The 26,806-nt window shown below is 46.5% G+C and overlaps 2 protein-coding genes across 10 annotated transcripts in view; one reads left to right on the top strand and one right to left on the bottom strand.

Moving 5' to 3' along the window:
- DNAAF8 (dynein axonemal assembly factor 8) overlaps positions 1-8,969 on the bottom strand; it is a 96,068-nt gene extending 87,099 nt beyond the window's left edge. For 3 of the 5 annotated variants that reach the window (XM_075515231.1, XM_075515235.1, XM_075515236.1), the window contains exons 1-4: positions 8,836-8,933; positions 6,880-7,039; positions 4,013-4,126; positions 2,707-3,201 (exon numbers count right to left, since the gene is read on the bottom strand). In XM_075515231.1, the coding sequence (XP_075371346.1) occupies positions 2,707-3,201; positions 4,013-4,126; positions 6,880-7,026 (756 nt within the window). In that variant the 5' untranslated portion in view covers positions 7,027-7,039; positions 8,836-8,933. Of the gene's footprint in view, positions 1-2,706; positions 3,202-4,012; positions 4,127-6,879; positions 7,040-8,199; positions 8,253-8,835; positions 8,934-8,958 lie in introns of those variants that run through there. The other 2 variants (XM_075515234.1, XM_075515232.1) reach the window with 2 other exon arrangements.
- Positions 8,970-9,166: 197 nt separating this feature from the next.
- On the top strand, positions 9,167-26,369 carry ANKS3 (ankyrin repeat and sterile alpha motif domain containing 3). 5 transcript variants are annotated; one of them, XM_075515080.1, is made up of 18 exons: positions 9,167-9,217; positions 13,061-13,161; positions 13,305-13,480; positions 13,833-14,031; positions 14,237-14,358; positions 15,095-15,176; positions 15,868-16,003; positions 16,316-16,474; positions 17,625-17,750; positions 18,732-18,847; positions 19,730-19,897; positions 20,432-20,556; positions 20,824-20,965; positions 21,572-21,744; positions 23,024-23,139; positions 24,028-24,111; positions 24,612-24,706; positions 24,955-26,369. In XM_075515080.1, the coding sequence occupies exons 3-17, from the start codon at positions 13,311-13,313 to the stop codon at positions 24,692-24,694; spliced, it is 2,001 nt and encodes a 666-aa protein (XP_075371195.1). In that variant the 5' UTR covers positions 9,167-9,217; positions 13,061-13,161; positions 13,305-13,310; the 3' UTR covers positions 24,695-24,706; positions 24,955-26,369. The 5 variants fall into 5 exon arrangements, 4 of the variants coding, with proteins under 4 accessions (XP_075371195.1, XP_075371193.1, XP_075371191.1 ...); XM_075515078.1 differs by lacking the exon at positions 9,167-9,217 and adding an exon at positions 10,149-10,167 and having other exon boundaries at positions 23,024-23,127; XM_075515076.1 differs by lacking the exon at positions 9,167-9,217 and adding an exon at positions 10,149-10,167.
- Positions 26,370-26,806: the final 437 nt, after the last annotated feature.

The raw sequence follows: 26,806 nt of genomic DNA, 5'->3' as shown, positions 1-26,806 counted from the left end.
TAACTCATGTTGTGTCCTTCACATGCATTCACATGGTGGAGTCTTTCCAACAGCAAGTACTCCCCTTCATCCCTCCAACTCACTAACAGTACGAGATCCCCACATATTTTATTTCCCTCTGTCCATCCCTCCAAGTACCTTTCCTCACCCTTTCACCATTTCCAAAATATGATGCCCCTAACTATACCGCCAACTTGCTTTAAGCAGTTCTACAAGGAAGTGCTGTCATGGAAGGAATGCATTTACTGTATCTCTGTGGACAGTGCATCTATCCAGCTGCTTCATCTACTTCTGCTGAGGCTTTTTCTCTGAGAATCATGAACCCTTTTGATATAGGCTACAGAAAATCACTGGAGATAGTAAAACAGATTAAAAGATGGACTGATACAAGACCAAGCATACATATTCTGATCCTGAATAATGCCAAGAACTTCTTACTGCCACTAAAATGAGAAGGACTTTTGGCTTTTCAGTTCTTTGAGATGAGGCCCACAGCCTTTTCCTCCCCCTCCAACTTCCGACCACGGCACATTCCCATTCCTCTAGGTACAGTCAGAATCAGCTGCAATCTCACAGCCGCTTATCCCACATTGAAGATAGGATCATCAATTTTGTTGCTATGAATCACACATGCACTGGCTGAGGGTATGCTCGCACTGCACACTGCTAACTTAGGTATGAGAATCAGTCTGTGATGACAAAAGTTCACATGCATTTAAAACACTGACTGCTTTCCCCTCTGAATATTATTTGAAATGAAAGTTTTAATGAAAAATATCCACATCCATCTGAAATATCATCATCAGAACTTAGAAATACTCATGACTTTTTTTTTAAAGGAAGGTGACTGTCAGTTATGACAATTATGTCACAACTACAACTAACATGCATTTCATTTGACCACTCAAGAGTTTTAGAAAAGCAGACACAGCCTCCAAAACACACTGTTTCACCTTGTAAAAACCTCTGCCATCTGCCCCATTTGAGAGAAGGTTGTCACTCTTTCCAGAGCAATAAATACATTTTCACACATACCTGAACCATGATTAGATCTATTCTAATATTACAAGCTGCAGCTGATGAAAGGTAAAAGCCTGATGAGAGTCATAAACTGAAGTCTCTCACACCAACACAAAGCTAATACTGGTTCAACAATGTCATTGAGATGTATTGGTCTGGAAAAGTGAAGAATGACTGACAACTGAGCTTACTACAATGAGAACCATGTCACAGGTCAGTACAGATGCTGTTTTATCAAACAGCCTGAAAGGAAAGACAACATATGCATTTGGTTTAATTATGATGCAGTTGGTGCTAAGCTTCTTTTTCAATAATAGCACTTAAATACAAACCATTATAATAAAAAGATCAAACTACCATCTAACCTGATGTATTAAGGCTTTATCCTCCTAACCCTTAACAGGAACAGCACTGTCGTAAGGTACTATGCAGTGTCCAGAAGAAAAAGAAACGAAGATTTGCACAATTCCATTTCTAACACAGAAAGAGACTTAAATATACTTTAAGAAAAAAAAAAATTCAAATGAACTATGATATTATTAGAATCAAGAAGAAACTGTGTATTAGTTTTAACACCTTTACTTGACATAAACTGAGGCACCGTGCTGAGCTGGGAAGTAATAACCAGCTCCCAAATCTAGACACATGCACCATGCACACAAAGGATACAGCTTTGCCCTCACTTTATGAAAGTGAGAATACGCTGAGCTTGGTCTCAGTGCTCACCCCAAAGGATCAGACTTCAGTTCATTGAAGTCAGCAATATCAAACATGTTCTGAAAGGAAAATCATGCCTCCTGAATTAATACAGCAACTGACTTATACGAGGCGAGATGGGAATTAAACCTAGAACCACTTGAAAAAGATCCCCTCCAATCATGGCATGATTAAATGATGCAGCACAATTTAAAAAAAACCAGGCAAGCACCTGCATTCTTTGCCTACGCTAGAACTGCTCTAACACCAAAAAGTTTATTTTTGTGAGTGTGGATGAAAGGGGAAAGGAAACATCTGTACTCTGATTCTATAGAAGGCTTTGAACAGAAATATCAGGCTTATGTTCTGTGCTGATTAAGTCCTAATGACCTTAAAAATCAATACAGGAAGTAGAGATCTATAACTACAGTTCTGAAGAGAACAACCTCTCCATGCTGGGGCCACATTCCAGCTAAGCACACATGAGCTGGTTGTCCCACAGACCTAAGCACCTGCCTGAGGTGGAAGAGATTCAAGATTTCAGGAACAACCCTAACCACCTTCTCTTCTCACCTCCAGCATTACCACAGTGCTACAGAAAAGACAAAGATGCTGGAAGGCTGGAAAGCTCACTGTTTTAATGCACAGTCTGTCTGGGACCAGAAGAGTTCCCTGCCTTCTCGGGGACAGATGTTGTGGTTGGCTTCCCTGAATGAGACCATGAACCATGCTGCTGACCCATGGCTTTTGCTACCATTATGGGCTTTTAATGACAGCTCTACAAGACAAAGAGAGTTTGTTGGTAGCTCGTATAGCACATGATCCAACAAAACCCAAACTCAGGACAACAATGAAAGCAACAAAGGCGGCTGCAGTACATGCAGAATTCGGCACTTCAGTTCTTTATTTTAGTAGGATTCTGTGAGCAATGCACTGTGTCCTCTACCCCACAAGCAGCACTCCCTAAAACCATTTATTTGGGTCACTTACCTGCAATGACAAATGGGTTAGTTCTTGAAGATGATCATCTGAGGAGGTTTCTTCCTTAGCAATTCTTTCTAGACTGTTGCTAATGCCATGTGAGGGAGGCTTCACATCTAGCTCTGGGTGGCCTGGTGACGGCTCCAGAATTATTTTGGAGAGTATCTTTGTCTCTATCAGCTTTCTTCTCTCTTTTTGACTGTCCAGCACTTCCACAGACAATGCTGTATTAAGCCAAGAGTTCCCTCTTTCCTTGGCCTGCTTCCTGCCCAGTTCTTTCTCTTCAAGGTGATCTGTGGAATCTGCAAGAGACTCTTCAAGAACAGCTCCCTTTCGGCTTGGAATGTCTTCAGTATGGCTGGCGAGACTGGGAGCCTCATCTTTAATCATTTGTACATCATCTTTTGCAATGATTTGGGCACCATCTGTTTTTTTCTGAACACCAAAACTTTCCAGATCTTCATTCCAGATCTCCCATGGGTGTCTTTCTATTTCCTGGGGTTGCTACAGGTAGAGAAAACACACACATGCAGAAAGTCACATCTCCTTAAGCTTTAGAAGCTGACAGTAAAGCAAAACAAAGTGATTGGCAGATAGTAGCTCCGACTCAGACACCATCTTGTAACCAGCACACACCATATCCATCATGGAAAACAGTAAGACTGTTTACTTTTCAAAGTCTAACTTCAGAAAGTATTAAACATCCTTGAAATCAATTTCCCTTACATCTTCCCATCATATGACATTTCTTACACTGAGATAAACAAATGGAAAAGCAGGACAGTAAGTTAATCTTCCCATAATGAAACAATAGGGTCAGGGAGCTTCTCTGCCAGCTTCCTGTGATGGCTAGTCTTCATCAATGCAGACACAATGTAATCATTTTATCTCAGAAAAGCTGTTCAAGGGATAAACTTCATACTCATCCTCCTTACTTAGGACCCACTGTGCTAACTAATTCTGCATTGTCTAGATACATAAAATGTTGGCTGAAACTATTTCAAACCTGAAAAGTTTAGGAGTCATTGCACAGTGTTACTGTTAGCGCACAGGAAAAAACAGTAAAAGGACAATAATAAAAACTGCTGGAGATGGGACAAAAAAGGTCTAAAAATCTCCAGAACAGAGAAAACTTTAAAGGGTCACTGTATAAAGAGAAAGAAAAATCTAGTCTCTAGCAGGAGAAAGAACTGGGGACTATGCTATTCCATCACACAATTCAGTCAAATAGGTCAAATAACAGCAGCTACCCACACGGGAGACAACCAGAAGAGTGGGGTTACAGTAGTACAGCCTGCACACAACAGTCAACAACCTGCATGTTTGAGTCTTCCAGGGAAAACTCCATCAGTTCTTCTGACAGGTCAGGAATTAAGTTTGGCTGTTCCCGCTGGAAGATGAAAAGCTCCCCATCACTCTCACAATCAGACTGCAAACAAAAAAAAAAAAAAAGAGAAATTAAATGAGAGACTATAATACTCACCTAACTATCTGTTTTGCAGTGACAAATCCTATGTTGTCACCACTGACTGAAGTTCAGAGACAAGAATTTCCTCTGCAGTCACATCTTCACTAGACAGTCTGATAGGCCAACACTCAGCAACCTAGGCTGTCTTACAGTGGCCTAACATTTGAGCAAGCTACAATTGTAAAAACCATGTAAAACACTGAATTACGATGGAGGTTGATGACTAACACCCCTCTGAGCAAAGTGATGACAAGAGTGGGCAAGTTCTCTAACTCCCAAGTGATTCTTTGTACTACCTCATTCACCATCACGGAATAGCAAGAGCAGGGCTGCTCCCTAAGGGAAGGGGAGCTGGGAGGGGAAGCACTTAACTGGAAAGGCAAGGGCCTCACCAGCCAAAGCCCCGTCCCACAGTACCTAAGAGGAGTAAGCAGGACAGACCAGAGGTAGTGACCAGGTTGAGTCAAGAATCCAGATCATAAGGCAATATTGCGGTGATGAAGCAGGTCAGAGATCAAGCCTGAAAGTCAAATCACAGGTGAAAGTCTGGATCAAGCAGGACCATAGCTAGAAACCAATACTCCTCCAACATAGCTCAGACAAAGAGTGAAGGTCCAGAGCTGAGCTTAAATAGAGCTGCTGGGCATGTGGGTTGGAGCCTCAGCTGATGCTGGGCAGGGCCATGAAGACTTATTATTGCAATCAGGACCCGGACATTCACTATTCAGAATGCAAAGCAGTATCTATATTTGGCTGTACAGAGTTTAAATAGCTTTGAAAATCTCTTTTCTGAACATAATATATGCATTTAAGATGAATCCTTATGCATACACACCAAAGTGAGATTAGGCACCTCCTCAGCAGTCAGGACATCCTGCTTGTCCCTTTGCTTTGCAAGTGTACATTTTCAGTAACTCACACTTCGGAGAATTCTCTCTGTCTGGTGTAATTAATTTTTCTTAACATGAGGCAAACTGCAACAGAACTTCTTTCCTCCTAATAAATTGCGTATCAGGGTAATGAAAGTACTTCAGGGCATAAAACACATTTGTCAGTGCCCTTTTGGAATGCAGGAGCACAGCCCGCTGAGGTTACAGATCTCAAATGCATACATGTATCTTCACACAAGTGGAAACCTCTCGGACTAAGGTGCAGCACTGAAACTGCAGGCTCAGCAGGCTACTGTTTCACATTAAGCAGGAGAGGGATTATACAACCAGGTCTTTTGAATGCAAGTGTAAGAGCCAAATAGATTGCCTCAGTTCCTTCAGCAGGAAATCTTTTCCACACATAGTAGAAACAGACAATTTGGAGACTGTTTATAAGTAAAAAAATATTCAACATGATTTAGAGTTATAGAATGGCATTTGGCACCAAAGCTATCTCTCTGTCTTAATCTTATTGTACACTTATACAACAAGAATGCCTAAAAATAACTTCTGAGTGTTGGGCTTTCATCTATACTATATAGACACATATTAAAATGCAGTGGTTCTTTTAAGTAACTGCAACAGAATGTAGATAGAAGGGAACTGAGAAACAGTGAGGCAATATAACTTGTCCAAAATGTTAGTGATAGAGCCAGGTGCAGAAAACAAGTCATGGAATCCATATCGACACTTTATCCACTAGATCACACTGCTTCTGATGATTGATTAGTAATAAATAATAAATACCCCATGGAGGCATTTCTGGCTCCTTCACTGCTCACAAGACTCCCTTTGTATCATTAAGGGCCACACTAAGTTAGAATAAAATATATTCTCTAAGTGTTCAAAAATATTTTTTCAACTTTATACAAGTTTGAAAAGTAACAAAATATTCTGATTTGGACAAAAGGCCACTAATAATTAAGTCTTGACACACGTTATCACCTTGGAAAAGTCAATGCCAGAGCTAGCATCTTGGACTAGAGAGGCAGGTGGTTTTATTATTTTCACCAGATTGTTGCTGTCCTGTGAACAGAGATCTTCAGCAGCCAAGAGGCAGCCTGTCCCAGACACTAACATGTAAAAAACCTGTAACGGTGAAGAGTACTGCACAATATCTATCAATCTTATGCTTTATATTAAAAGGTCAGTGGCATTATGTTTCTTTGCAGGTAGAATTGAAGCACAAAAAGGCAACATGGCTTGCAGAGGATTGCAGATAGGGAAAAAAAGCGGAATCCAAGATTGAAATATCTGCCAAATCCTTTTTCCAGTGGACCACAAAGTCTTCAGGAATGTGACTTTCCTGTGATCCTCATACATAGAAAAACATACTAACAGGCCTACTGTCTGGCAAGTACATCATTGGAATGAATAGCATAATACTCTCAAGCACAAAACCTTATCATTTCATTTTTAAATCAGCAGTATGCTTCTTTCATACTGTATTTTTGACTGAACAAACTAAGAAAAAATGCGGGCTCATTCTGCAGGATGCCCACTACCCTCCCCTTCCCAACCTACGAATACTTATCATCTGGAAAAATGAGTCCCATTTTCAGGCTCCAAAGAATACAGCGAGAGGCGATAGCAATTATACTCTGACAATTAGAGATAATCCAGAAGGCTGTGGATTAATACGCAGTGTTACAATAGTCAGAACAAGTAGCCCATCAAGGATACCATCCTAGCTCCTCAGAAATGCCTGGCTAAGGTGACTTTCTCTTGCTCTTGAGAGATTTTTCTAAAACACAGTGAGAAAGAACGGCAGGTTCCAGTGCTTACTGTGGAGGTGTCAGAGTCCAGAGATGGGAGCTGATCTTTCACTGCAGCGAGTATGGCTCCCCATTGAAATGTTCTGTTACTCTGAACAGGAGCTGCAGGAGGCTCAGATGGATGCTCTGTATCCTCACCTTGCCCTTCTGAGGCCATTTGAACAGCTTCCCTTCAATCAAATGAAAGATGAGCTTAAGTACACCTCACGAAAGAACACAAGGGATAACATCAGTACAAAGCAAGAACAAAGCATACGCATTCAGGGTCAACATAATTCTTAGCACTCCCAGGGTTTTCACTGTCAGCAGTGAATGATAAAATCTGCACTTTTGAAGTTGTTCTTTCCCACCTGAGTTCAGAAGGCTGAGAGCTTTCTGCCCTGCTCACCATATACACCCATAATTGGGGCCACGCCAGGGCCAGTTTAGCCCCTCATTTATAAAGCATTTTTGGGATTCTTAGCCTGACTGACTTGTAACTGTGTTCTCAGAAAAGCACATTCTCACTGCCTGCAGGGAGAGGGAAGGTACGCAGCAAAGGCAGGGCTGACACCTCTGCTCTCAGTCAGTCTTTTCTCTTCTTTCCTATTTGCCTCACTTTCTCCTCCTCACTGCTCCAATGATAGATAAAATGATTTATGTTTGCTTTTTTCCACTGGATTTGTATAAAAACAGTTGACAGTAGGTGCAGTCTTGGATTTTGACCTCTAAAAGTGTTTATAATGTGTATTCTTTCCTCACAGTTTCCTTGATGTGCATGAGGAGTCAAGACAACACAGTAGGGACTACTGCTGTACTGACAAGTTGCATAATTAATCCTCATGGAAAACCTTAGCTTTTTAAATTTTATGTTACAATTGCATGGTTTCCTGGGGAATAAAATGTGAGAGTAAATAATTTCTGTGTGGCAAGAACGGTTAAGAGGTTTGTGACTGTATGTTGTTCAGTACCGAAATAACTGTTCATACGATTACACTGTCACTATTATTTGCATTGGCGTGGATCAACAACACTCCTCTAAACATAAAGTGAAACTCATTTCATGCCCTGGGAAGTTTACGACTTCCAAAGAGCCTTTCCAAATAGTTCGTCATATGCCAAATCCATACAGTGGCGGCTTTGTTCATGCGAGACAACCCCTGAATCTGATTTAGGTAAAGTGTAGGGAAAACCGAAAGGTTGGAGTACTATGCTCTGACAGTAAGCTGAGGCTGCTAAGGGCAAGAGGACTCCCATGGGGTTAACAACAAACTGGCTACTGTGGCTCCCTCCGCCAACCTGAGAGAAGGTTGGAGAGGTGTCTCCCAAGGTGAAGAATGTTATACTGGACCTGACTTATCAGTCATCTAATCCAGCATCTTCTCTGGGAGCAAGCAGTACTCTATGTTTAAAACAAAGTGCAGACTTGTTAGACAGCTGTAACATAACAGGTGCTTTCTGGAGAGCTTGGGCCAATCGAGACATGAAATCCGGAGCTTCTCCCTGTCACTAGAACTGACGTTTCCTGTCACGTCCATCTCAGGAGCCTCGCTGTCTGGGTGCGATGGCAACGAGGGAGAAGCCAAGAAGATGAAGGCAACGGCGGGAAACACACCTTCGCTTCGGGGCGGTATTCACGGGCGCGCAGCCCGCCGCAGACCGGGGGACGCGCTAACCCCTGCCCTCGGCACTTGTCACACCACACCGACAGGTTTGGGGACCCGCAGTGCGAGACAGACACCCTGAGGGAAACCGCTGAGGGAACTCCCTGACAGCCACCAAAATGGCGGCCCGGGCGGCCCCCGTCGCCATGGCAACGCGGCCAGCGGCAGCCCGCGCTCCCGGCCCGCTGCCGCTCCCCGCCGCGGCCCTCCCGCCCCTGCGCCGCCCCTTCCCCTCCCTCACAGCACCCACCCGGGCGCCTCCGAGCCCCCCCCCGCCCTCAGCCCCGGCCTGCGGTCCTGGCAGCGGGGTAAAGCGAACCGACGTGACTTATAAGACGAAGAAAAAAGCAGGAGGGGCCCGTCAGCAAGAACACAGCTCTGAGACCTCCGCGATCGTCGCTCCGCCCGCCCGCATCACTTCTGGTACTCTTTATTTTCCCCCGTACCTCAGCCACCGGCTCGGGTCCGCCCCGCTTGCTAGAACCGCCCGCCCTCCCGCGGGGCCCGAATCCCATTGGCTGACCTTCGCTCCGCCTCCTCACAGAGGCACCTGGTATTGGCCCGGCGCCGCAGGGGGCGGAGCCGTCCTTTCCGCCGCGAAGTCTCTTGGGCTTTGTAGTCTGGAGGCTCGGATGGGAGGAGGGTTCCCAGCATTCCTTGCGCGGGTGGGGCCACTTCCGGTAGCGGAGCTCACCGGGTGTGCAGGTGAGGGGCGGTGGGGCCTGTGGCGGGCCGGGCTGGGCCGGCGGCTGTGGGGAGGGCCGGCTTGGGCGCAGCCGCCTACGGTGCCGTCCCCAGGCGGTCGCCGCCGCCGCCGCTGCTGCTGGTGGGCCCACGGCCGGAGCGGTTCCAGTCCGCTAGCCGAGGTCTACCGGCCCCGCGGCGGGGTAGGCCGGGGCACGCCAGAGGCGCGGGACCCGCGCCTCTGGCGTGCCCCGGCCTACCCCGCCGCGGGGTCGAGACCGAGTTCCTAGGAGGGCCTCAGGGGAACTGTGGCCCGGTGAGGTGCAGGGATAACGTGCCTGGAAACCCTTTTGCTGTGAGACTTCTGGTTAACAGCCATGTAGTTACCGGTTTGACAGCTACAACCGGGCTCGCTTCTCTTCAGGCGTATCGTTGTGCGACTGGAGCCTGCCCGGCACTGAGCCCTGGCGGCTGTGGTGTCTGGCTGCCTTGGAGTGCTGTGTCTTGTCTGGCATAGCCCCTGTCCTGGGAAGTGCGCTCCCTAATGTGGCTGTTGAAGTGCTTTTGTGCCTCTTATCTTGTTTTTTTGGGGAGCATATTATGTGCTTTAACATGCCTGAGAGTGCCAGGCTCGCAGTACAGATGAAGAGCTTGGTGTCTTTTCAACAGGCATGTGTAGGATTTGAATCTAGGTGTTGCAGGTCCTCAGCTGGAGCTCGTGCTGCAGGAATACTTTCTCTTACACATCATTATCCTGTGGAACCTGATGTGGTTCCTACAGCTGTAACGTGTGTGCCCATCTCTGGTCAGTCAGCAGACAACAGTAGTGTGAAGATGAGATATTCTGGCTCTTGGGAGCGCTTGTTGTTGTGACTGAGCTGGTAACAACTCTTTGTACCTATACACGGATGTAACAAGGCTTCTTATTTCCTCCAGTACGTTGTTGCTGAGTTTAGTGGAGATAGAACTAAGTCAGTGAAGCATGTTATCAGCTTGATGGCTCAGTTGGAACCTCCAACAACCTCCACACTTGTGCTGTCTTGGGTGTCTTGTGTCTTTTGGGACAGAAGGACCTGTGTGGATGTTACCTGTGCTTGTGGAAGAGGATGTGAGAGAATGAATTTAGCAGAGCCAGTGCAGCTTGATGGTGCCTGAGGAGTGGTGATTAATGAGCGGTGTTGGATTTGTTCTGTGTTGGGGACTGGTTGCCTCAGTTGCTTCTCAAATTGCGTCCCATTTATTTTAGTACGGCTCTTTTGCCCCTCTGTCATCTACTGTCATTTATTCCTTAGGCTTATCCTCCAAAAAGATATACTAAGGTGCTTTTTGCTGCAGTTTTCATACTAAGTTTTTATGGTATCTTTCTTTTTTCTGCTTCCTGGTTTTCTCATCTGTTCAGACAGCAAACTCTGAGTCCAGGACAGTGTGGTGTTTGCTACCTGCTCTGAGTCTCAGCACTGTAGAGTTCTGATCCTGAGAAATCACTAGGTGTTGATGTAGTAAATATAATTAATAACAGCCTCACGGGGCTGAGGAAGGTCACTAACAAATGTTAGCTTAATTGCTCTGCCTCAAAGCAAGAGAACAGCCTGTAAATATTTGGGAGGTCTTTGTCTAGCTTACTCTTAGCAACTGAACCTCTGCTGGTAATCCATCACAGTACTCTTGTTTTTACTTTTACAAGGATTTTTTCTGGTCTTTAACAAAAATCTGCCATGCTGCAACTTAAGCCTGTTATGTCCTGTCATATTCGCCATGGCCACAAGGAACAGATTATTTGTCATCCTCTCTGCAGCAACTATGTATGTGTTTGAAGGCTGTTACCGTGTCCCCTCCAGGCATCTCCACTTTAGACCAGACAACCCTGATTTCATTTCACCCAGTCTTTTCATTTCAATCCTTAGGGCTCTGATCACCTTTATTGTTCTCCTGTAGATTCTGTTCAGCTGTCCTCTCTGTTTTCTCAGGTGCGGAGCTGACATCATGCTCCAGTTCAGTCTGTGGTGAAATCTCAGGGTGAAAAACAAACAACACCACCCCCTCCACCCCCCCCCCAAACCAAAAAAACCCAAAGATGTAGGCCGTTAGAGCACAGTGCGGGTGGTAGGAATGAGGCTGAAAGTCTTGAATATTCTGGAGTCAAGCATAACCTTTCTGTCATGTCAAGATTGCCCTGTTGACTGTGGATCAACTTGCCAAAGTTGTGTTGGTAACTAGTACCTGATGTGGGGCTCATTCTGACAAAGACCAAACATCTGTGGTTTTTATGGTTAATGTATCCAATTAACAAGGAGATCTGCAGAGAGAACAGTGAGCTTTGCCTTCATCTGAATGTGCTTCTACAGACTGTCCTGGATTTTACCTCCTTTAACTGTGAACATGCCTTTTTGCCTTCCAGGGGCAGCTTTAATCTGTTGTAGTGAGAAACACTCCTACTTTTCCCCCTTATGATCCACTTAAATCCACTTATATCGCCTTGTATTTTGATTGTGAGGCGTTCAGGTCTTTCATTTGTGTTCTGCCCTGCATATTCTTGCCTGAGCCCTCTGGGTTGCCAGTGTAATACAAATTGCTGCTATTAGGTAAAATAGGTGCTTTTGCAGATACCTTAAGAAAGGAATCATTTATTACCAGCACACACTGATTAGGTAGAAGGGATGGTGCTTTTGTAGTCTTAAACCAAAGAAGGAGGAGTGGAAAAAAAGCAAGGTGTGGGAGAAAGGATCCAGATGGGGAGTGAAGATGTAGGAATTAAAGGTATTTTGCTTATGTTATAAGAAAAGGGGCTGGTGCTTGCAAGACAAAGACTCCCAGTTCTTTAGAAAATACAAGTACCATTTTGAAATGTTACAGCTGAGGCAATCTAAAGAGCAACTGCTGCTGAAGAGCGTGTTCCTGCTCTCTTTTATTCTTCACCAATGCCAAATTTGGCATTTGCATGACCCCAGAATGAATCAGTCTGAGGAATGAAACTGGCAAGAAATTATCAGGAAAAAGAAAGAATACCTTATGTTGGCTTAGCTGCCCAACATAATATGTAGTGGGACCAGGCAAACCCCAGAAGTTTGGTGGGCAATGAGACTACAGGGAGGGGAAAGCGCTTCTCATTGGATTGACTTGGATATAGCCTGAAACTGCGGCTGAAGACCTCAGATGATAGATGCAGCTGTGTCAAACAGCTTTTTATGAAGTGCTGAACAAGAACACTCTCCTGTGAGTGGTTAAAATGATTAATATGCAATTGCTCCCTAAGGCTAGGGATGGGAAATAAACCTTTCAGACAGTCATGAAACTGTACTAGCTTTGTAATTAAGTTACTGTCTGCAGGACGGTGGACATGCTCAGATAATGAATGGGCAGGTGCACTGCTGCTCGAAGTGTTTCAGCAATTTCAAAGATTCACAGAGACAGGACTGGGCTGCTTCTGAAGTGCTGAAACAATAAATGGTGGAAACAACCTACTTACAACCTGATGATATAACGAAGTGTGCACTCTATTCGGGTGATATTAAGCACTTTTGAGAGCAGTGGACGGTTGTCATTATTAATGACTGTGTCTTAATTTAAGCAGGGCCATCCTGCAATATAAGACAGATGGAGAAAGACCAGGAACATCCAACACATGAATTCTTAATTCTCTCTCTGAATTATAAAACATGCAGACCAAGAATTACATCCTTTTGTATAACACTAAGCGTGCCATCAGCACTTAAATAGGCGTTTAGTCTTCTCTTGATGAGGGTATCCAAAGCTGCCTTAGGCACATTTTGATTAGAAGGGGAGGAAATAAAGCCAATGCTTCTGAAGTCTTAAAATGAGATTTGAAAGATGTTTTTTTAGCATTATTGGCTTTTATTTTTCCAGTGTATTCAAATCCCAGAGTCCACTGCAGCAAGAAAGAACTGCCAGCAAAAACTCCTCAGCAAGTCTTACTGCTTCAGGCTAAGGAGGCGATCAAAGTAGAGGTAGGGATTTGAAACACTATACCTCCAAGATGACCTCACCTTCCAAGCCCGTGGCACCTTGGAGCTGTAGCGCCAATGGGTGATGCCGTATTCTGTAGAAAATGGAGATCAGCTAAAAGTTCTGCTTTGCTTTGGTTACTCAGGGCGGGATGTCGGAGCTGAGTGATGAAGCCAGTGAGTCGGAGCTGCTGAGCCGCAGTCTTTCCATGTGGCATGGGGTTGGTCAGATGATCTGTTGGGAAGAGCTGGACGTTCCCCTGGACTTGCATACAGCCTCCTCCGTCGGCCAGTATGAAGTGGTGCAGGAGTGTATTCAGCGGTAAGGAGGGGCTGGGGAGGGCACAGGTCTATGGTTACTTACTGCCAGTTATGTTTTTTCACTGGCTGCTATACAGGTCGGTCTAACGTTGCAATGGGGGCACATCACTGGAACTCCCAAAGTGTTCTTAAGCACAAAGTTTCAAAGGAGAAGTCTGCTGATAAAAATTATCTCCTTAGTGATCCGGTGGAAGTTGCTCTTGACCTGGTAGGAATTCCTGTGCAGGCTTCAGTGCTAGAATTTTTTGCAGCCTTCTTTCAATACCGTGATGGTAGCAAGAGGCTGCAGGAATCTACTGTGATCTACAGCTCCAGGACAGTAGTTCAGCTGAATTCTTTTCTCTGTTATTTAGTGGAGATCTGGATTTAAATAAGAGGAATTGTGGTGGCTGGACTCCGCTGATGTATGCCTCCTACATTGGCCACGACACCATTGTGCACCTGCTGCTGGAAGCGGGAGTGAATGTGAACATCCCAACACCGGAAGGGCAGACGCCGCTCATGCTGGCCTCCAGCTGTGGAAATGAAAGTGTTGCTTACTTTCTTCTACAGGTGTGTATCCCATAATAAATAGGTAAAGCCACACTACATAGTTTAAATTCTCCACCAGTTGCAACCAAAGTGTGTGATTTATGTTCTGTTGCGAGTTTAGCTTTCTGACAGGGATTTAAACTCTTGGTATCACAGTGCAGAGGGGCAGTGTCTAAGAGACCCAGCAGAGGGGGGACAGTAAAGAACATTCTCTGTTCTCTTGAAGCAAGGCGCAGAGCTGGAGATGAAGGACATTCATGGCTGGACTGCCTTATTTCACTGCACCAGTGCCGGACATCAGCAGATGGTCAAGTTCTTACTGGACAATGGAGCAAATGCCAACTGCAAGTAAGGAGGAATCTGTCATTTCATTTCTCAAAAGATACTTCTTATTTCAGATATAGAAGGAGCAGTTGGCTTATGAACGTGTTTGAACTTGGTCAGGGAGAAGATGCCTGCTTTTGTCTTTTTCCTCCTGTACCTTAGGAAGTATGGCACACTCTATTAGCTAATACAAGGGTAGGTGACCTGCAAACTGAACAGTGAAGTCTGCCCGTGTTGTCACTGCTTATTTAACTAAGATCAAGAGAAATTAGATTTACTACTTGTTTAATCATGGGCTAAACTCTGAAAGCAAGCAGGTGCAATGCCTTCTGAACTCAAGTGCACTTTGTAAGTCTTTCTATTGAATTTTCTGTGTACTTGGAATTCAGTTTGGTTTTTTGAAGTGTGCAGTGCATTCCTGTGCCTTGGGAACTGCCTATACATTTATGCATATTGAATTGCCTGAGGTCAACAAGAGGTTCTTGCTTTGTTAGCTCCTGCAAAACTGATTTTGCTACTGAAAGGCAGATCTGCAACTGGAAGAGTAATCTGTTGCTGTGCAGCCAATAGAGTAACACTTACTGAATCTCCCTGGGGAGTTTTACTGAGATAGACCAGAGTGCAGTAGACCAGCCAATACATGGACCAGTTGGTGATCAGCTGAGGGTAGAGGCTAGAGATGCCCTATTAGGGTATGGCAAAGCCTGCAGCATATTTCAGCTTTGATTAGTCCATGTGTGCATGTTTGTTCTCTCTCTAGGGAGCCTGTGTATGGATATACACCTCTCATGGAAGCAGCTGCTTCTGGCCATGAGATAATTGTTCAGTACCTTCTCAATCATGTAAGTGTCTAGACAGTTCTCTGTAAAGTTGAAAATCTGTGGTTCCAGCCCTTAGAGAGGAAGACCCACAAGTTTGACACCAGACTTTTTACAGTGGTATGTTTGATCCTTGATGACAGTCACCTCTGAAGTCCCAGGCTTCCCAGGACTGTTCTCAAAGTATCTACTTTCCGAAGGCTAGTACTCTGATTTTACACCGGCCTTGCATGAATAGGAGTGAGGTCTCACTGTCCAGATTTAACTGAATAATGACTGAATTAGAAAACAGGTAATGCAGTAATCTCCATATTGTTCACAGGCTTGCATACTTGGGCTAGTGGGCATCTTCTACCTCCAGAAGCTTATGAGCGTGCATGTCTACTGATGTTAAACAATTTGGTTTATCCCATTTAATTGGTCCAGCTTACTTCCAGAAGGAGGCAGCAATGTAAAACATTTTTCAGATAAAACAAACTAGTCCCCTGTGGCAATGCACAAAAGCCATGTGCCTGGGCTACTTGGTATTCGGGGATTGGAGAGACTGTGGATAACTAGAAAGGCAACAAGGTATTAGTGGAGCTTGAACGGTCTGTCAAAGGTGAGCCTGTATTTCTGATGGGCTTGGAGGAACTAAGACAATTCTTTGGCTCCCTTGAATTTTTGTATATAGTGCCCTCTGCTATGTACATTTTAAACATGTTTTTTTCTATAGGGAGTGAAGGCCGATGTCAGAGATAACACTGGAGCCACAGCACGGACACTGGCTATGAAGTATGGACATACGAAGATTGTGGGGCTGATAGATTTGCATGCAGCCCCAGTGCCCAAGGTCTTCTGCAGGGGTCCAGGTACCAGATGTTTTAGCTTCTTCATTTTAAGATAGAATCTGAAGAGAGGTGCTTGATGTTTTGAAAGTATGTTACTATGTGTATGGGGTAGTACTAGCTGGTCTGTCCTGGAAATTCCAGCATTTCTGAGGATGGAAGAGGCATGGATCCAACGCTTTTTTTGTCTGCTGGCCCTTTTCTGACCTGGTTAAAAGAGGGAGGGTGAAACAGTTTAACACTTCCTTTTTATTTTCCACTGCATTTATAGGACCAGTAGCAAATAAAGTAGGTAAATTAATTACTATGCTGCTAACAATCTTTTTTGAACTACAGGGAAATATGAAGAGCTGAGTTCCTCAGATGAATCATGTTCTACTCCCCAGAGACAGAGACCAGTTCGTAGGACCAAGGGTCCCAGCATCCATGATGGACCCCAGGCTTTGGCTAAGATAACAGCGGTTGGAATTGGGGGAAAGAAGCAGTCTCGCTATGGTGAGAATAGTTAGAAGTCTAATTGAGAGTCCTTTGAGGTTTCTCAAATGTTTTGCAGCTATTTCTGTGCCAACATTTTTTTTTCTTTTGATTTGGGATTCATGTGTGGCTTGTACAGAAACAAAGATAGTGAACACCATCATACAAAGCTATCCAATCTCTGGTTTAAAAAGAAAACCCCTTGAACTCTTGTCGGGGCAGGATACTGATGTGTGGAACGTTTCTGTGGAACAAATAGTGCTCTTACCTCAACTACTGTTCCCCTGACTCTTGAGAACAGTCCAGCTTCCCTTTTTGAGGTAGGCTTAAAAGTTTGAGAACCCTTCTCAAGCTGATGACAGAGGAAGTGGTCACACAGGCCAAGAAGTCATTGATCGTGAAAGTGAACTCGCTGCTCCTAGACCTGTCAGTTTTGTCTTCCCTGATGCTTGAAATACTGCTGAAAATGAGATTATAAAACCCTTGCAGTAGGCCAAGAGAAAGATCATCGCAGTTCAGACATCAGCCCCTGGCTGCAGTGGTATGAGTCTTGTTTTCTTGTGTGTGTGTCATAGCTGTAAGTATTTCTCAGGCTGACTACCTAGTTGTCTAGAATAGCCAAGAATATAGACTGAAAAGCATGTTCCAAGTTTGGTTCATTCTCTTAATACAGATACATACTATCCCACAGGCAGTGGCTGTATTGAAATGATACTGTCAGCTTCTGAAACAATAGTGGGATGCTACCAGTGTTTTAACACAGATGCAGAGGGGTTGGCTTTACAGGGTGTGCTTGGCTGGGGATGGGACATAGCTGGCACTTTGCTCTCTTAAGCAGATGTTTTTCCCCTCTGATAATTTGGGTATGAAGAGGAGAGGAAATGCTGAAAGCTGCTATTTAAGGTGCATCTCTGCTATGAGGCTGTTTCCTCTGACTTTTTTCAATGCAACCACCTAAATCAAGTACAGCTGATGTGTGTTTGTGTGAGGGAGGCTGTAGGCATATGCATTTCTCAGTTTTTCTGTGTGCTTTTTAGAATGGAACCTGCTAGTTGAGAAGACAGTCTCTTTTGCTTGTTTTCAAATTCCCGAGCGGTTGCTTTTCCTGCTGGAGCCTCCCTGGTAACTTGCATCCTAATCTTTGCTGGTTCTCCCTTCCTCTTGCACACAGAGCAGGTCCCTCCTCAGGGCTATGTTACCTTCAATGATGATGGCAGCTGTGAAGCAGATGATATCCGGAACAGGGATGTTACCTCTCCAATTAATGAGCAGGATGTGGAGAGCAGCAGCAGCAGGGGTAAGTACTGTCTCAGAAAATAGTCTGGCTTGCAGTGCACACCTGGATGTGAGACCAACTCCCTGGCTTGCATGTTCCTTTCCCCCTAAGATGTTGAGGATTGGAGTATTTCTTATGAGGAAAGGCTGAGAGAGCTGGGATGGTTTAGCCTACAGCAGAGAAAGCTCAATGGAGGTCTCATCAATTTGTACAAATAATCTGAAGGGAGGGTCTAAAGAAGATGGAGCAAGCCTGTTTTCAGTGGTGTCCAGTGACAGAACAAGAGACAGTGGGCACAAACTGAAAGACAGGAGGTTCCCCCTGAACATAAAGAAGTGCTGGGTTTTTTGTTTTTTTGGGGGGTTTTGGGGTGGTTTTTTTTTTTTTTTTTTACTGTGAGGGTGACCGCACACTGGGGCAGGGTGTCAGAGGTTGTGGAGTCTCCATCCTTGGAGATGCTCCTGGACATGGTCCTGGGCAACCTGCTGTAGGTAACCCTGCTTGAGCAGGGCTTTGGACAAGATGACCTCCAGAGGTCCCTTCCAACCTCACCATTCTGTGATTCTGTGAAGCAGCACAAAGGAAGGATCTGTCAACAGTTCCTAAGTTAATAAAGTTCCTAAGTTAATAAAGGATAATGTGGCTCTGTATTGGCTCTGGGCTCAAGGAAAGGCCTTTCCTGAACTTTAAGGGGAGTACAGGCTTGGTAGTAATAACCCACTTTTCCACCCCATAACCAAGAGTCTCGCAGAAACACACACACCCGGCCTTCCTGCTCTCTGTGGTACTAAACAGACTTGGAGAAAGATTAGTGCCTGGGATCAGACATGTGGTATTTCTGTCTCAGAACTGTCTTGTCATGAGTGCTGCATATGAAGCCTTGCTCTGGGTTTCTCCTTCCTTTCTCCTCCAGCAGGTTTTGCTGGTAATTGTGTAGCAAAACCAGCACTGAGTGTAAGGAAGTTGAACCTCAGGGTTTTTTTTTTCCATATTCCTTTCCAGAGGATAATGTTTTCTTCACCAACAACTTAGCTACTGTCAGGAGCAGCAGCAGCAGCAGTGAATGCCTGACCAAAGCCCTGGGGGTCAGCAGTGAAGGCTCCTTGGAAAGCAATGAGGTAGGGTTTTCAATTTTCCTTTCTCTGCCTTCAGCTTGGCCAGTGCTGTCACCCTTCCACAGCCTGCTATGACTCTACCTCCACAGGAGGCTGTAGTACCAGGCTGGGTGAGGAAAGGTAGTATTACAGGGACAAGAAAACCAATTTCCATATTTGAAGATTATGGATTGGCTTGTTTGATCTCCGGCTAGTAGCCAGCTCTCAGAGCACATTCACTCTAGAACAGGTTGTTGATGGCTAGTCAGTAATTTTTAAGGTCTCTCCAGCTTCCAAACTCTTTGCAGACTTCTAGCTAGGTGGTGGTCAAGAAGGGATGTGACTTGCTAGAGCTGGGTCAGTCCTTGAGCTTGGCGAGATAGCAGGCAGTATAGTAAGATTTAGGAAAGCACAGCAGTGCTGTATTGGCATTTCTGAAGTACAGAAAGGGGAAGAGGTTGGAGGTTACTCAGTAGTTCAAGTCACAGCTCGTGTGGTTCAAGACATCACTCTGGGGCTGATGTACAGAAGGGTGATATAGCTGAACATGAGCAAAAGTCCTCTATCTTGAGGCGCTTTTTGCAGGTGGAATCTCACTGCATTGTATTGGTTCAGGGAGGATTCAGCATTGCTCTTTGCTCTGGCTTGCTCTGGCATGTTGCTTCCTAACTGGGATTGCAAGAGCCTGATACCATTTCATGGTACCAAGCTGCCATCTTGGGAGTGACTTGACTGAGCCCTTCCTAATAAGGGCTTTGTTAGTCTTTGCCTGTGTTTGTGGACCACTACCTGGATTTAGAGCCTGGGACTTGAAGGAGTCTGCACTTGTTAGCTGTAGTGATCCTGGCATCTTTGGGTGATCATCCTTGACCTTTACATTTTGTGGGTTTTTTCTTTCTGTTTCAGGATTCTGACCATGCAAACAGTCCCCCTAGTCGGAAACAAGCCAAGAGCTTTAAGATCAAGAATCGCTACAGCAACAGTGATAGCCAGTGGACTCACTGCCCAGGGAAAGCTGGGGGCTCTAGTCAGCACCTAATCCTTCCTGAGCCCCCTGCCTATACAGGGCCCCAGGTAACTATGCACAGAAAGTTGTCTCTGAAGTAATGCAGACCGTGTCACTGTATCAAGCTTGGGAGGCTTTTCTAAGGTTGCCTAAGCTGCTTTCTTGGCGTTCTGAGATAAAAGGGAAGTTGTCACCAAAACACCTTTGATTCCAAACCTCCACCCAAACTTAAATGCTTGTGAAACAGCAATTTCTTGTACAAAGAACTGTCTGCTTTGGTGTTGCTGTTGCTTGGAGGGATATTCTAGACCCTCAGGCCTGTGTATGTGCTACCAAACATGTCTGTGGTGGGGGCTAGGGTAGATGTTGGTGTGTGTGTCTGCTCTGCATTTGTCACAAGAGGCAATGGCTGCAGCAGACAGGCCAGTCCTGTTGTGTTGTGTGACTCTGGAGAAGGGCAGTTAACCAGGGGAAGTCATGACTGCTGCTAGAACCCAGGAAGGCATAACAGCAACATGAGGGAGTAGATGTTTATGATGAAGAGGCATGGTAGTGTTTTTGTTTGTGAAGTTATAAATAAGTTTGTTTTGGATGGGCTGCAGGACCTGGCAACATTCCTTGAGCAGATTGGGTGCCTGAAGTATCTGCAAGTGTTTGAGGAGCAAGATGTTGACCTCCGGATCTTCCTGACGCTCACAGAGAGTGATCTGAAGGAAATAGGCATCACGTGAGTGTCTGTAATGTAGTTCTCATCTTTCTTCTTATAAACCATGCACACAACCTGGTCAGGAAAGTTTAGCTAATGCATGTTTTTCTGTTCTGGCAGTCTCCCACACAATTTTGATATCCCCTAGTTCTTGGCTGCAACAGGCTCCTGTTTTTGGAGGTGCCTTGAAAGAAGCAGGAGACTGCAGAGGTCCTCATGGCATCCCATTGGGCCTAGGGACCGATGGTGTAGTGTTTGGTCCCTGACAGTTTGCCATTCTCCCACCAGTCTCTTTGGACCAAAGAGGAAGATGACTTCTGCCATTGCCCGATGGCACAGCAATGCTCGGCCGCCCAGTGATGCCCTGGAGCTGGCCTATGCAGATCGGCTGGAGGCTGAGATGCAGGAATTGGCCATTCAGCTGCACAAGGTAAGAAGTCGTCTGCCATGAGCTGCTCAATACCTTATCACACTGCAATAAGTGGTGGGTAGCATATTTTTATGTTGTGCCTCTAATGGCCTGGGGTAAAGGGAAAGACAAAACTTTCAGTGGACACACTTGGTGTCAAGTAGATCAGGATCACCATAAGTGCAGCTTATCCACTCCTCATCATCTGTGCTCCATGCTTGTGAAGCCTTTATGTCTCTTTCCCATCCACCCGAGAACTAAAAGGGCGAGTGGGAGGAATTGAATACCTACTCTTTTTCAGTAGTGTCATTTTTATGGTGAAGTTGTGCAGCCATTAGTGAACAGACTTCTGTTGATTTGGGAAATCGGGCCTACTGAGTATCTTTGCAAATGGAGAGGAAGAGGGAATTGTAACTGGGGGGCTGGTCTTGGTGTGGAGAGAAACTATATTCAGTGTACAAGCCTTATCCAGCTTCCTTTCCCACTGGGTTGGGTGCAATTTTGCAGGAACCCTCTGGCTGCCTAAGCCATTAAAATAGCAGGGACTCCAGGGACGTGTCAGAGCAGGCACTTCTGAGAGTGATGTACAGTGCTCCCAGCCTAATCCTCTGTTCTGCTCTGCTGTAGAGGTGTGAAGAGGTGGAGGTGATGAAGGGCCAGGTATGCCAGGAGCAGAAGCTGCGTGCAGTGGCTGAGAGCTGTTTGATGGAGCGGGATGAGACCTGGAATGCTATCCAGTGCCAGCTCAGAGAGGCGCAGGCCATCACCAAGGATGCTGGAGTCCTACTGGATCAGATCAAGTAAGTCATTCCCAGGAAATGGCACTGAGGCTACTGGGAAATGGGATTTGGGCCACACAGAGATCAGAGGTCATACTGGCAGTCTTACAGGTGATGCTTAGGGTAAGGCAGGAGAGCTCGCCAGGCATCTGAACCCATTTTGGATCCTGCCTGACTTTCTCTAGTGGAAAGCTACAGCCACGTGAGCAGATGTGAAGCCTTAATCAGATGCATGAGCTATAAATGGCCTGACTTTTCAGAGATGCTGATTACTCCTGTTTCAACTAGAAGGTGAAGGCACTCGGCTCCTTTGGAACCAAAAGGCTAAGTGCTTTGTTTGTGCTTACATGAGACCCAGTGACCAGGGTATATCTTGGTGATGGGGTGAATGCAGGAAAGAGTTTCAACCTTCCAAACCATATCAAAGGACTTGCAATGTCTGGCAAGGAAAGTATTCTTCACTAGTCAGGGCAACTCTGACACCTAACAGAAAAACCTGCCCTGTTCATTCACACCACTGCCTTTGAGTTCTGTCTTCCCCCGCCTCCTAATATATCTTTTGTTGCCTTTGTGGTGCTTTTCTCCCTGCCCCAGTTGGACTCCTGTCATGGGCCCTGTTCTGTCCACTGATAGAACAGACACGTCCTTGAAGGTGGCATTAATCCTACTGCTACAGTTCCTGGCCCAACAGGGAATGGGCCCTGCTCGCTACCCAGCCAGGGTGAACTGGGATTGGCTTCCAGAAGGATAGCAGAGCAATACTCCCAGCTGCGAGGGGCAGAGCACTTGTCTTTTCCCCCTGACTGAGGAGCTGAGACTGTCTGGTAGAAGGGCCCTGCCATGCTCTGAGGATACACTGTTTGAACTGATGGTGTGATGATGTTAGCCAGAGAACTTTGTGTGCCTCTCTTTAACCTGATGCCGGTCCTGAGGTAGCTTCATTTGCCCATTAGACACCTTGGATCAGGCTTGATTCTCATATAAACCAGGTGCAGCCCCTGGCTTGGGCTTTCTCCTGCTCACCCCGCCCCCTCCTTCTCTTCTCCCCCCGCAGCTCCTCTGTGGACAGGGGCAGAGATTGCTGTGGAGATGGGGCACAGTGGAGAGCGCCCTGAGCTTTGTCTGGGGCACGTCTTCCTCTTCCTGGGAAGGAACAAGGAGCAGTTTGTAACCCAGGGCGTTAGATGCGGTCCCTCGGCACCCCAAGCAGGTACTTGCAGGATGTAGGAGTGCACAGACCGGCATGTTGTTCCAAGAAGTGTCCCTGTGCACTTCTGATGGGCTTTGTCTTGTTTGGCAGATCCTGTCAAGCAGAGCTGTCCTCCCGGCTAACCCAAGAGCAGGCAGTCAGCAGAGTGCTGGACACAAAGGTGCAGCTGGGAACCGGTGAGAGCAGGCGGCCTGGTGAGCGTCCGGGTGAGGAAGAGCTTATCAAACTACACAAATGGGTGCAAGGGGTGGGTAAACAGCAGGACACCCCAGAGCAAGCCACATGCTTGCCTTTCATTGCTGAAAGGATGAAGTTACTGATTTGGAAACAGATGAGCAGCCAAACCGTTAAATTTAGTGCGAAAATTCTTGCTTGGGGAAAGCATTTAAAGCACTTGGGGTGTTTGGACTTTAACTGCAGCAGAATTTCTCAGCAACTCTTGATTCTTAGCAAGTGGGAAGTTTTGGGGTCTGGCAGGTGTTTGTGGCTAAAAATGCAAAGCTGTGGCACAGGCACCCAGTGGCAGTCCTGCTTCACAGGCCTGTGGCTTCCCCTTCCCGTGCTGCGGCATGTGGGCACCTCGGGTGTGTTACTGCATTGTGCACTAGAGCAAGGTCTGAATCGCAGGCCGTGGTTGGTTCCCTAACCCACTCTGGGGGATTGTGCTGTTTGGTCCGTGGGGCAAACTGCTGTATGTGGCTGGGTAGGCTTGGTCCACCAGCTCCTTATCACGAGGAGTTAGCAGATGATCCTGCTGCCCATGACATGCTTCCAGAAATGTGCTCTTTGCTGCGTGTGTTTTAAAAGTGAGACAAGTAGAGATCCTGTTGATTTCTGTCCACTACACTTAATCTTTTTGAGATTCTCTTAATATATGACCCAGCCAGTATAAAAAAAAATTCCTAAGTGGTAGCATTGCCAGAAAAACCCCTCAGTTTGTCACAAGCAGTTCCAGCTCTCTTCCCGTGTGACTCAGAACCCCTAACTGGACCCGCTTTGGGTGTGAGTGCTTCACAGCAACACCAAACCCTTGTCTCTGCTTTGTCACAGAGAGCATGCAGATTGATTAAACGTGTGGTTCCTCTTTCTTGCAGTGCTGGAAGGTTGGCCACCTTCCTTGAAGTCTCTGAGCTTGCCTGAGCTGTCAGCTGTCCTAGAGGAGTGTGTGGGAGAAATGGGTAAGGTGGGGGAGGACCCTGGCCACATGAAGTGACTGTTGTGCTGGAGGGGAGGGGTGGCTGGGCAGGTTTTTGATGATTTGGCAGTGGTAGGTTGGAGGGACCTAACGATTCCCCCTCATTCAGGGGAGTCTCCAGGCTCTGAAGTTGGTTCTGGCATTTTCTTGCACTTAATCTCACTGCAGATCTTGGGCTCTGCCTCATCCTCTGCTGTCAGGTCCAGGCTGAGAGCAGGGGGTATGTGCTCCCCTGCATCTCTCCTGCTCAGTGGTCAGAGCTGCTTGTGAAGTGGTTCCCAAAGCCTGTGTCCTGTTCTCCTGATGACAGCAACAGGCAGTCAGAGAGTAGAGACACTCCTGTGTTCAGGGCGCTGGAAGAAGCTGCAGGGGAGAAGGCAGCATGAAGGCAGGAAAACAGTGGCTGAATGCAGACTGCAGCCTGGTCTTTACCGCTTGCTGGCCTATTGCTAACACTGTTTTTTCCTTTTGGTTTGTCCTCAGGGAAAGCTCTGCAGGCTGTGACTCAAAACCTCCAAAGGCTCCAAGCCCCGGGGCAGAGTGGGCAGAGCTGGCTAGAGCCGTAACAAAGCAGGAGGGTGAGTGGGAACTAAGGACAGCCACGGAGGGCTGTGGCACTGAGGGGGGCATCATTCCTCGCAGCAAGTAGCAGCCATCTGCTGCTTGTGCCCAGTGCTCGCCCAGTGCCCAGCCTGCACACTGAGGCTGTACTCTAACTAGTCCTTATGTGTCCTCTGCTTGGTTTTCCCTTTGGAAAATCCTTAGTCCCCTTGCCCCTGTGCCCCACTGAAAGAGTGACTGTCCTCTCTCTTCCTGGTGGCTGCAGGAATACTGACGTCGGGTGACTGTTCCACCCGGAAGCTGAGTGTGCCTGGGAGAATGAGCGCAAGGGCTGTGCTGGCAGCACCGCAGCTCTGCTGAGAGTGCCGCAGCAGCTGGTGGATGCGTGGAAGGTCTCGGCCATCAGAGAACGTGCCTGGGAGAACGAGGGACAGCAGAAGACAACAACCCAGCAGCTCTTTGGGCCTGACTGTTGTCTGGGTTCCCAGGATCATTGTTGTTCATACCAAAAGGTTAGGTTAAGAGGAGAAGCATCAAGCCCAAAAGGTTTATCTACCTTATGCATCCACAGCCCTTGTCATTCAGGGCTGTGTGGTGTTAGAAAGCTGATAGTTACTCACAGCAATCAATTACCCTTTTCCACATCCTACCCTCCCCAAGGCTGCCCTGGCCCCTTCTGTGCCACGTGGATTGCTCAGGAGCTGACCCAGAAAATGTATCTGAGGCAATGAGGAAGGCAGGTTTATTGTGGATGAGCAGAGTTTGTAATATTCGGCTCACTGAGCTGCAGCGAAACTCATGCAGCCCTAACCTCTAGCAGGAATGTCTGCCCTACTGCTATCCCAAATGTGTGCTTCGGAAACCTCTCCCTCCAACCAGCCCACCCTGGTTCGGTTCACATTCTTGCCCCCACCCCCAGGGTTGTTTGTGATCACGTTATTCAGTCCCAAAGAACTCATTTTTGTGGTAAATGCTTTATGGCAGAGACTCTCAGTCTGGTTTGTCAGTGCCAAGATCCCAACACTGACAGTGGTTGCAAGGCAGATGTTCCCCTGGAAGGACATGAGAGAGAAGGAAGAGCTTGAGACTGTTCAGTCTCCGGTGCCTCTGGCAGGCAGCAGAGTGCCAAGGCAGGCAGAACAAGAACTGAGGGATGGATCTGTCCCGCAGTGGGAGACGGGCAAAAGAAGTCACATCCCAGATGTAGCTGCAGTGCAAAGCTTTGGTCCTCAACCACTGCCTGCCTTTGGTTTCCGGGCTTTAGTGTTTGGAAATAGTTCTGCCAAGGCATTCTTGTGTTGGCAGTGTGGGTGTCTTCAAAGGGCAGACAAATGGTGCAGGCAGAGGCTGCCTCCCCAGAGAGACTGCTCCATCTCTTGGAGCTGGGCGAGCAGCCGCGAGGGCTCTGGTGACAGTTACATTGATGTAAAATAGTTTCCAGTGACTCTCTGTTCCTGTGTATTGCTGAGTCCTGTGGGGAAAAAAAACCCAAACAAAAAAACCTGAACTCTGCGAGTGATGGCCTTGATGAGTCTGGAAAAGTGTTCTTCTCTTTGCTGGGAAGGGGAAGAAACTGCATGTTCCTTCTGACTTTAATTTTTTGGCCCTTGATCACAGATGCCAAAATACAAAAATCCATTCTGGCTGCATCCTTTGAGCTAGTCACCCCTTCTGATCAGCTGCCTTGGACCATTTAGGCAGGCTGGAAAGGTAGTCTGTGTTTGGTAAAGGTAACATCTAGTTTGACTGTCCCACTGAACGGGAGTATCTGTGCTTCCAGGGGACAGTCCTGGGCCACCGAGGCAGGTATGGCCCACCCTGATGGCACCTTGTATGTGCTTGGCAGCCTGCTCAGCTGTGGGGTACTGCTTTCTACTCATGTTTAGCTCTTAAACTTAACATGGCACACTTTGTTCATCTTTAGCAAATGACATGGGTGTATGCATGTGGGCATCTGGTGCTGGCTGCACAGCAGGCAGTGCGACAAGGCTGCAGGAGACTTCACCCTGAAGAATTAGTTTTGACGAAGTGGAGCCAATTCTCCTAAGGCAGCATCCCTGTGAGCTTCTCAGAGTATTGAGGCTGTGCTGAGAAGAGCATTTTGGGCTTTGTCCTTC

This window comes from Mycteria americana, chromosome 12 (genome assembly GCF_035582795.1).
Source record: "Mycteria americana isolate JAX WOST 10 ecotype Jacksonville Zoo and Gardens chromosome 12, USCA_MyAme_1.0, whole genome shotgun sequence".
NCBI lineage: Eukaryota > Metazoa > Chordata > Aves > Ciconiiformes > Ciconiidae > Mycteria > Mycteria americana.
This window is presented reverse-complemented; position numbering and strand designations above follow the sequence as displayed.